Below are 9,846 nucleotides of genomic sequence, written 5' to 3' on the forward strand. Positions count from 1 at the left end.
TTCCATTTTATTGACAGTCTCACCATTTTTTATTCCCACCTATATATGGACCATTTCTCTCCCTCGTTGCCTAAGAGAATNTACAAAAAATTTAAAAGTATTTTTTTCCCTCCCACTTCGAAAAAAGAAAAGTGTTATCATTTTGAAGTCATTTTTTAAGGTTTTCCAAAACCATTTCATTGTTAAATCCCCTTGGGCAGGACCCTTCTTAATTTTTTTAAAATGAGGTTTGTTACTCGACCCTTTGATCCAAAGGGGTGGGGATAAATGAATTTCTTTCGAACCAAAATCCTTTATTTGTTTTAAAATCAAAGGTTAATTCAATTCCACCATTTCCCAAATAGACAAACAGTGCCAAAAGAAAGGTTCTAAGATATTTTTAAAAGTTTGTTCGGTGACGAAAGTTCCTGCCCCAGAATGTTGATTTCTCACCTAATATCGTTTATCCATTAATAATGAATAATCAATGGGAGATACCGATTGTTACATCGACAATACGTGAAGATGTTGATAAAAAAGGTGTGAAATGTTATGTTTGTGATTGTTGCATCAATACGAAATGTACCGAATGGATTTCAAAAGATTACCAATTAAAGGAAATTGTTGTAGAATGGTGCTTAGAATCTTGTGAACTTCGAGAGTCTATAGAAATTTGTAGGGATAAAATTGCATTCCCAAACTTAAAGAAGAAAGGTGCTGTCCCTAGGATGGAAATGCTTTCTCATGAGTTGACAAATGATTACGAGAATCAAATTACAGAAGCACTTCAAGAAACTGAAGTTTCAGACCCTGCCCAGATATTGAAAATGAAAAGAGATTTACTACAAGAAGATGAAGAATATACTTTAACTGGAGGATCAGGGCCCTCAGAAGAATTACCACCATTGTTCCCTAGCGGTTCCAGTACTACAAACAATAAACCTCTTATCGAAGACATTTCTGATTGGAAACCAAATGATAAAAATTCTAATCAAATAGAAAATCAACCTAAAACTAAGAAAGATCCTAAGTTTGAAGTTTCAATGAGAAAGACAAAATCTGATCAAAAATTTAAACTTCGAATTGAAATATCCACGTTTATAGAATCAAGTCTAGATCTTTCAATAAAATATAATAACAGTTCTAACGAATTATTTATTAAAAACATTAATTTACACGACTATAATGAACAAGAGTTGAAAATTCCTCTACCGAATATTTTTAATGATAAAGATATAGCAGATATGAAGTGCTTCTATGTCAAGAAGGATAGATCGGTGTATATTTTCGTCTAGTATTCGATTCCGATCAACGATATAGAATATTAAAAACTGTCTATAATTATATTAAAAATTAATACATAATGCATCCATTGTCTAAAAAAATAAAATTACAATTACAACTACAGACGTAAAATATGCATCTAAATATCTATCATGAATTTGTCATCGTATCTTAAATGATCTTATGCTACTATGTGATCAATTAATCAATTAGTTAAAATGAGAAGTATAAATACGAACAAAATTCTCATGAGTAATGCCTAATGTGTTTGGACTCACTGTGCGATAACTATTTTCTTCATCAAAAGAATCTTTTTTGATTAAACTTACAGACATATCTTCTAATATCTTCAATCCTTTAACTAAGTTTGCCTCCTTCATATTATCAAATGCACTTGAACCTCCGAATTGCAAATGTTTGTTAATTGCAATCTGAGCTTCTGATTCTTGATCACATAACTTTATATATTCGATCATGGTAGTTAATCTTACAAGAGATCTCCCAAGTAATGGGTTAACAATTTTTGAGTCATTGACACGGTCTTGCAGTAACTTTCTTACCTTTTTTAGAATTGTTATTATTGTTTTTAATTGCTCAGATATATTTTGCTTTGTCATCTCATGGATTGCATCATTGTTAGTGGATTGTAAACTAAATGAAAAGAAGCAGCGTTGGTATAATGATAGAAGAAAGTTGCATATGTTATCTATTAGGGAGAAACCCATTTTTGCAAATAAAAATTCCAAACCAGATATGCTCACATCCGAAAAAGAGTTTGTGATGAACAGTAATGACTCTTTTACTAGTTCCAAAAACTGTAGATAAGATGAAGCATATATGTCAGCTTCTTTCAATTGTTCATATGCATTAATAAATAAAAATCCAAATATAACATTGAAATTTCTGTAAATGAATGACTGAAGTATGAATCCCAAAAAAATCGAATGGAATTTTTGTTTTTGGGTAAGATCTGAAAATGATGACATCACCTTTTCCTTTAATGATTCTACTTTTTTCAAGGATAGAATGTCGTTTTTCTTATGCAAATAGTTAACCAAATCTTTCTCTGAGGATAATAACTCAATACCATCAGCTAATACACGGTCCTTTATAATTGATGTTCTGAATTCGTTACCCATTATTAAGGCTGGAATTTCACCTTTATATAAATGCCTCCATGCATATGATCTGAAAATAAAGTTCCATAATAATACTAGTGACTTATCCTCAGTTTCGTAGTTGATAGAAAGATTTCTAGCAATGTGAATGTCATCGTCACCATCAATAAATTCATTGATGTCAGTGGCGATAGATTGTTGGTATTTATATAAGGAGAAGAAACTTAAAGCTTCTAAAGATTGAGGAGAACCATATTTTAATACCAATGCATTTTTAATGAGGAACAAGTTACATTTTAGATTAGAATACCATTCATTAAGTTGTAGTAACATTGATGATGCTTGTTCTCCCATCGGCTTGGAAACTGAATTGGAAAGAGAAGAATGGACGAGTAATAAAATTACTGACAATTTACCTAATAGTGTCAATGAGGTAATATTTAATGAATTTGGATTAAATTCTGGCTCACGTCCAAATAATTTATCAATTAGTTCGTAGATGTCATCAAAATTTTCTAATGGTGTAATATTGAAATCTGTTTTTTTCATTGTTTTTGAAAAATGATCCATTACATCTTTACTGAATACACGAGATGGGAATTTAATTACCTGTTGAGATTTTAAAACCAAATTTTTATTTGAATTTGATTGGTTCCATTGTGTCAAGTTATCTATAAATTTTTCTGAAATTACCATATCCAATTTTTTATAATAATGTTCTAAAAATTTATCCCTTTTAACAAGGAACCTAATATCGAATAGGTAGTTTGGTACATCTGAAAATTTAGCCGAAGATAAAATGTTCGAATTTTGTTGTGCAGTGGTTGTGTCATTGTCATTATAATTGAAAATTGAAAATTCCAATTTTGGATCTAAAATTTCGGTGTCAAATTCATTGATATCATCAGCAGCCGAAGCTCCATCTGATTTTGAAGAAAGTCTAATTTTTTTCTGTACTGGTATATCTTCTGTTGCATCTGATTTCCTTTTATCTTTCTCATCAGCGGATAAATCGACCTCAATTTTTTTACCTGTAATTTCTTGTAATTCCGATAACCTTACTTTAATAAACTTTAATTCTCTTTGAATAAGATCTTTTTCCGAGTATTGTGTATTTATTAATTCAAAGATAGCTGGGCCTTGAACCCAATTTAGATTCAGATTCGAACTATTAGCCGAAGTTACTGGTTTATTTTCAAATTTCGTCGCGGTTCTTGGTATAAACTTTGCAGATTCCATAGAGATCGGAGTTGATCTACGTTCTTGAGCATTCATTAGTTGCAAACGGGTATTATATTCTCTAATTTGTTCCATTGAAGCCAATTCTGGATTGTGTTGTAACAATTGGGCAGTGTCCCTAGAGCGATGAGAAATAGTATGTTGTAAAGGTAAATTCATTAGGTTCCCATTGCTTGAGCCCAAATTATCAAAATCTTTTGAACCTATATTTGAAGTAACGTATTGCCCTGGAATATCAGGGAAAAAACAATCGCCTTTACCTGATTTCATACAATTCCCACAAATAGGCTTGATTCTATCACAACCAATTTTTCTCCTACGACATTGAACACATGCAGGAGGTTTCTTCATCTTTCTTCCTTTAATATCCATCTTCAATCAGAACACAATTCTCGATATTTTTTTATTTTCCTCTTGCTGCTACGGAAATTCAATGGCAAAAACAAAAATTAAGAAATCCCGATACAATGGCAATGATCAATAAACCTCGTTGTTATTTATATTTGACAATAGTATAAAATATACAAATTCCCAAATATTAATTAGCACTAAAACTAGTCTGGTTCACTGCGGACAATTCTTTTTTAATCGTTGTAGTACTTGCTAGCTTTTCCAAAAATTCACCGGTTAATGTCAAAAAATTAAAAAATAACAGATATATAACCACAGAATAAAAAGGAAACCTAATCTGACACACCTAAACCAATTCGCAAGCAACTGATATACACTACAATTGACCTTTTGTTGTTGGATTTTAGTAAATTGATAGTAGTTTTTGCTTATCAATTTGTTAGAAGTTAGTTATAATAGATTTAAATAAACAACTTTTAAGTTCACCAATTTTAATTTTAAATATCAGGCATTTTGGGCAAGTGGCGGGTAACTTATCACGTGTTCGTATACAACGATGACACACGTGATTGTTTAAAAAATTAAAGGTGAATTCGGATTCCTCTAACACCGTTTGGTAGCGCTGCAGAATTTGACATAATAATATAATATAATATAGCAAGCGGATACTTAAGTAGTAAATGACATATACTTATATATATATACTCATATATGAACTTGATCGATTGGGATGACAATACATGATTTAACGACGGCTTGTTGACAGCACTGGACTGGACTGGACTGGTGTGGTAAGTATTTTGTTGGGTATGTGTATTTCTTGAATCGTTTCTGCTCTGAAAAGGGGAGGGGAGGAGGAGAAAAGAATATATCACATGTCGAGGGATACATGTTTGCCAATGAGTTGAACCAATGCTCATTTAATAAAGACCACTCAAGAATGATAATTTTAGTATATATATATGTGTGTGTGTATGTGCTTGTATGCTTGTTTGTGGGTCAATTGGTTTGATGAACTTCATGTGATTCAAATTGATGTCTCCTTTGTTACCCATTTCTTCATCTCCGGGAATTCTTGTAGATATTTCGACAGTTGAGTATTCAATTCGATAGCTTCTTGGAACATCTGTTTTTCTGTTCTAGCCATACGTTGATCATCTGGTTTGGCCAAGGCTCTACGTCCATCTCTTCCTCCTCCATTTAAATACTCTTCCCTTCTTTTATTCCAATCTTCAAAATTCCAGTGATCTAACTTCTCATAAATTTGATCACCAATGTTATTCATCTTAAACCTTGGGATTATATGAGTATGTAAATGAGCCACAGATTGACCTGCTTCAGGACCATCCTGAATAGCTATATTCAACGAGTCTGCTTTATATTGCCAGTAGATAAAATTCTGAATCAATTGTAAAGTATTAAAATAATCTTGCGATTCTTCGAATGTAAGATCTGATAACCCAATAACATCCTTTCTTAATGGCACCACCAATACATGGCCTGGAACTAATGGCTTTAAATTAACCAACGCATATGAATGCTTAGTACGATAGAACACTTGTTCAGTAACTACAAATTTACTGAAATATATTGACTTGGTCATCTCTCTTTCTCTAGATTCAAATGGTTTAAAAACTTGTTACTAATCTCTCAACTGGATATAACAACAAATGAATGATGGAAGAGAAAGTCTTTAGCTTGGTGGTATTCAGTTTATATAACGACTTTGATGGAAGTAATCAAAACTTCAATTTAGTAACTTTAGTAACCATCCTACGGGGTCGATGAAATTATAACATGAGATGATTGAAAAGTTTCCCTCTTATGCATAAACAATGACCATTATTGCAGAACTATCATAAAGAGTGGGGATTGCTTAATTTGTTAGAAGGAGGTTTGAGGGAATGTAATGATCTTTATTATTCATGAATTTTATTTATATCTATATCCAAATCTATATATATAATTAGGTATATAAGGGTCAGATCATGAACTGGCCATTTTTTGGATGCCTATAAGCAAACACCTTGAAGACAAAAGACTAGACTACTATTACCTAATCTTTTGAGCTGATATTATATTACAATGAACTTCTGAACTGTAAGTTTGGAAAGAAAGAGGAAGAAAGAAAGGTGTGTGTGTGTGTGTTATTTATTTCATTTGGTTCAATTTTGTTATGAATCCTCTTTCTTGATGAGCGTTGTTTGCTCGTTATGCAATTGTCTTGAATCTGAAATTCCAGTCACGAAATAAGATATCAGTATATTCAAATCTTGCAACAGTTTCTCTTTCTTCTTTACAGCATCGATCTTTTGATCTTCTACTTTAACTAACTCTTTTTGTAAAATATCAATCTTTCTCAGTTGTTCTTCTTCTGACACATCCACACCCGGCAAAGAGTCTATTAGTTTTATAATCTGTCTTGTTTTTAGGATAATATCAGTAGAGAGTTCATCAATAGTACTTGAAAACTCATCAGCTGGAGCAACTGTGGCATGACGATCTGACATTTTTTGTTCATTATCATTATAAGTTTCAAAATCATGATTCTTGTCAATATAGTTCAAAGTCGCACAAAATTGTTCCATCATCTGATCTAAACAGATCTGTAACTGTGTTAATCTATCCGTCATTGTCCCCAATCCCTTCTTCAGCCTTATATACTTGCTCTTCTTTACAACTTATGCTCTAATCCAATACTCTTATATATATATGACAATATATGTAACTTTTCAACTTGGCGATATTTTTAAAGGCCTTTTGGTCTTAATTGGATATAAGAAAAGCTTTCGATATTAAATAAGATAAAAATACTGATCTTTGAAAGTACAATTGGTCAATCAAGCTGGTTTTATAGGTGATAAGATAGTGGGCAATGGTGTGTATGGTTTCAGATGAGTCTTCTTTGGAAGTATTAGAACTTCTTTCGAAATATAACGGTCTATTAGAACAACTACAAAAGGGTTTTGGTGAAGGATTTAGTAATCTAGGAAGAGCCAATTATCACAATAAAGATGCATTAAGAGGGAGATATGGGAGAGATTACTGGGATGAGACGTATGAAGGCGAATTGGAAGTTCATATTTCTGCTGATTCAAAGACTGTAGAGATTACTAAAAAAATAATAATGGAAGAAGAGACTGAAGAGTCAGATGATGAAGAAAAGGACAGTAAGCTTAAGAACAGAAGTAAGGTAAAAGGGAAACAATCCGAAGAAAAGACCAAAAAAAAGAACGTGAAAGTGAGTCCAGATCCAATTTTCATGTTTGGAGGTAGGTTATCTATTCCTAGCTCACTTAGACAATGTCAGTCAAATTTTAAAAGTTGTATACCTTTATTTCAAGAATTAATTAATTGTCAGAGAGAGTTGATTGAAATTATTGAAAAAAATAAGAAATAGATGCTACAACTCTTGGACATGGTCAACAATATTTTTAACTGGATTTATTCTAGAATTCTTGAATCTAAAAAATCAATATCATTACAAAGAATTTTAGAAATTCCTGGTTTAGCATTAAATTCTGCATACTGGTTAACCAGTTTAACGACAACAAGTATTTAAAGTCATAATAAATACAGCATTCTACATTAGATAACTTATTAATTTACATTGTATTTAGATTTCTTAGACTCCTAAGAAAATCGATGGGATTAGAAATTTAAATGGTTGCCAAATGGGCATAGGAATCATAAATAATTTTATCGTTATTCATAAACTTATAAAGCTTCATTTTCTTTCTAAATGAGTTGTCACTATTAAAACTTATGATTATATAAGTATTTAAATATAACATTATATTACAACACCTAAACATTGTTAGATACACAAGAGTCTCTAAGACAACTTTTTATCATCTTTACCGTCATTATTATCCTCTAAAAACTCTAGTGTTAATATGTTATCGATAGTTCTGTTAATATTACTTGGTTCAACCCCATCAATTCCGATAGCTGGAATAGGTTTATCCCTTGGAAACATCCACTCTCTCCAATGTGTTTCGATATTATCACATAAATCATATAATATCATTTTCAATAATGTTATGTGGTTATAGAACCATGAAACAGATCTATTAATGAAAATTCTGTAACTCTCCATTTCTTTAACTGCGTGCAAAATTGTAAAGTTTTTGAAATTTCTCTTTTCTCTTGATTGATCCCTCCAAAATTCAAATAAAGCAAACAGAGCCTTTCTTCTTTGCCATGTTCTTTTAGATTCTCTTAACTTCATACCTAACCCGACCAGCTTGTTTTCCCAACGGAACTCCATCAAGAAAAATTCTAAACTATTAACATATTTTTCAGTTAGAATTGTATTACTGAGTATTTGGTATGCATTTTCAGTTTCAAGTTCTATTGCAGGTTTGAAGAAATGTGCATTCATTCTATCTTGCTTAGTAAACTCAATATATGCACTGTCTCCGGAGTGAGCTTTCGTCAGCTCCTCTTCTTTATCTCTGAATTTAAATTCCAGATATTCACCAATTGTAATAGGATTGGACATATCATCACGACGGTAGAACAGACCTCCTTTACTTACAAGTTCTATAGGATTGTCAGATAATAAAGTTGATTTACTATCTGTTGAAGTATTGGCAACTTTTGAGCCTGCTGCAACTACTGATGATTCATCGTCTCTCTCAATAGTAGCTCTGCGTTTTCTTAAATGGCGATGTGATTGAGAACCATCCAATTTGGAATCATCCATATCTTCCTCAATTATCACACTTTCATCATCATCCTCGTTTGATCTTGTACGTTTTAAACTAGGAGGTTCATGTTTAACTGTGACATCAGATTTTTCACCATTTGATATATGAAATTGTGATAATGGTTGTGAATCATCAGAATTTAAAATAGGTGTTTCACTAGCCATTGTAGAATTCTTGTTTTTTAATTCATCTTCTGTTTCATCATTAGCATGAGCTGATACGACATTTGATGAAGGGTAAAATGGTGTAGATACTTGGGTTATCACTGTAGATTGTGATGATACATCCTCTTGTGATGTTTGAGATAGCTTTTTTCTTTTTTCTTCATCCTTCATTGCTTGTAGTAATTTCTTGTTTGATTCCATGAATGATTTTGCCTTATCTCTATCATTATATTTCAAGTTGACCAACATCTTTTCACGATCATCGCGTCTTTTATTTAATTCTCTTTCTTGTCTAGAATTTAGATCAGAACCCGCATCTTCATCATGAAGTTTGAGTTTGTCACCATTAACTAAAGAATTATCAGAAGGTGGACTTGAAGAAATATTATCATTTACTGAAATATTTTTAATGCCAGATGGATTTGGTGTAGCATTAGAAGAATCAATTATATCATTGTTTGCATCCAAATAATCTTCTTCGATACCTTCAGAGTTATTAGAATCACTTGGCAGGTCTTCAGTGTCATCTTCATGATCGAAATTGATGATGACAGTATCCACAGTTCTCTTCTTTGGAGGTCTACCCCTTCTTCTTTTCTCCAAGCTTGCAGAATATTCACTTGCGGTCATTGATTTTTTTTGTTTTAATGCAATATCCATTTTTTCCTTAGGATCAATGAAATAACGCTTTGATTTTGAAATCTGCATGGAGCCTATTGGTAATAAAGATTTTAAGGAAGAGTCATTATTAAATTTATCGAATAAAGCAGGTGAGCCATCTTTTCTTGGTCTTCCAGGACCTCTGCGAGAATTATCGTAAGACGAACCATTCGAATAATTATAACTGTTTGAAGAACTACTGTAACTGTTATTTTTAATAAGTGGTAATTTTGAGTTGCTTAACAATTCTGAAAATTTATCAATTTTTAATGTCAATTTGTTAACCATATCATCTGTAATCATTTGATTCTTTAATGCATCTTCTAATTTATTTTCAAT

General features: G+C 31.8%; 6 protein-coding genes across 6 annotated transcripts; 2 read left to right on the forward strand and 4 right to left on the reverse strand.

Moving 5' to 3' along the window:
- Window positions 1–455: 455 nt before the first annotated feature.
- PIH1 (Pih1p) lies at window positions 456–1,274 on the forward strand (the record flags this gene model as incomplete). Its single annotated transcript, XM_001642722.1, has 1 exon — window positions 456–1,274. The coding sequence occupies one exon, from the start codon at window positions 456–458 to the stop codon at window positions 1,272–1,274; it is 819 nt and encodes a 272-aa protein (XP_001642772.1).
- Window positions 1,275–1,472: 198 nt separating this feature from the next.
- Kpol_1005p2 (Zn(II)2Cys6 transcription factor domain-containing protein) lies at window positions 1,473–3,992 on the reverse strand (the record flags this gene model as incomplete). Its single annotated transcript, XM_001642723.1, has 1 exon — window positions 1,473–3,992. The coding sequence occupies one exon, from the start codon at window positions 3,990–3,992 to the stop codon at window positions 1,473–1,475; it is 2,520 nt and encodes an 839-aa protein (XP_001642773.1).
- A 1,006-nt stretch (window positions 3,993–4,998) lies between these two features.
- Window positions 4,999–5,574, reverse strand: HNT2 (bis(5'-adenosyl)-triphosphatase; the record flags this gene model as incomplete). Its single annotated transcript, XM_001642724.1, has 1 exon — window positions 4,999–5,574. The coding sequence occupies one exon, from the start codon at window positions 5,572–5,574 to the stop codon at window positions 4,999–5,001; it is 576 nt and encodes a 191-aa protein (XP_001642774.1).
- A 571-nt stretch (window positions 5,575–6,145) lies between these two features.
- On the reverse strand, window positions 6,146–6,604 carry SRB7 (Srb7p; the record flags this gene model as incomplete). The annotated part of the gene is made up of 1 exon (XM_001642725.1): window positions 6,146–6,604. One exon carries the CDS (start codon window positions 6,602–6,604, stop codon window positions 6,146–6,148), a length of 459 nt encoding a protein of 152 aa, XP_001642775.1.
- A 242-nt stretch (window positions 6,605–6,846) lies between these two features.
- VMA22 (Vma22p) lies at window positions 6,847–7,371 on the forward strand (the record flags this gene model as incomplete). Its single annotated transcript, XM_001642726.1, has 1 exon — window positions 6,847–7,371. The coding sequence occupies one exon, from the start codon at window positions 6,847–6,849 to the stop codon at window positions 7,369–7,371; it is 525 nt and encodes a 174-aa protein (XP_001642776.1).
- A 435-nt stretch (window positions 7,372–7,806) lies between these two features.
- On the reverse strand, window positions 7,807–9,846 carry SUM1 (Sum1p; the record flags this gene model as incomplete). Its single annotated transcript, XM_001642727.1, has 1 exon — window positions 7,807–9,846. A coding segment is annotated over one exon (2,040 nt), but the record flags the coding sequence as incomplete, so codon positions are not given.

The sequence above is a fragment of the Vanderwaltozyma polyspora genome, genomic scaffold (genome assembly GCF_000150035.1).
Source record: "Vanderwaltozyma polyspora DSM 70294 KpolScaffold1005 genomic scaffold, whole genome shotgun sequence".
Classification (NCBI taxonomy): Eukaryota; Fungi; Ascomycota; class Saccharomycetes; order Saccharomycetales; family Saccharomycetaceae; genus Vanderwaltozyma; species Vanderwaltozyma polyspora.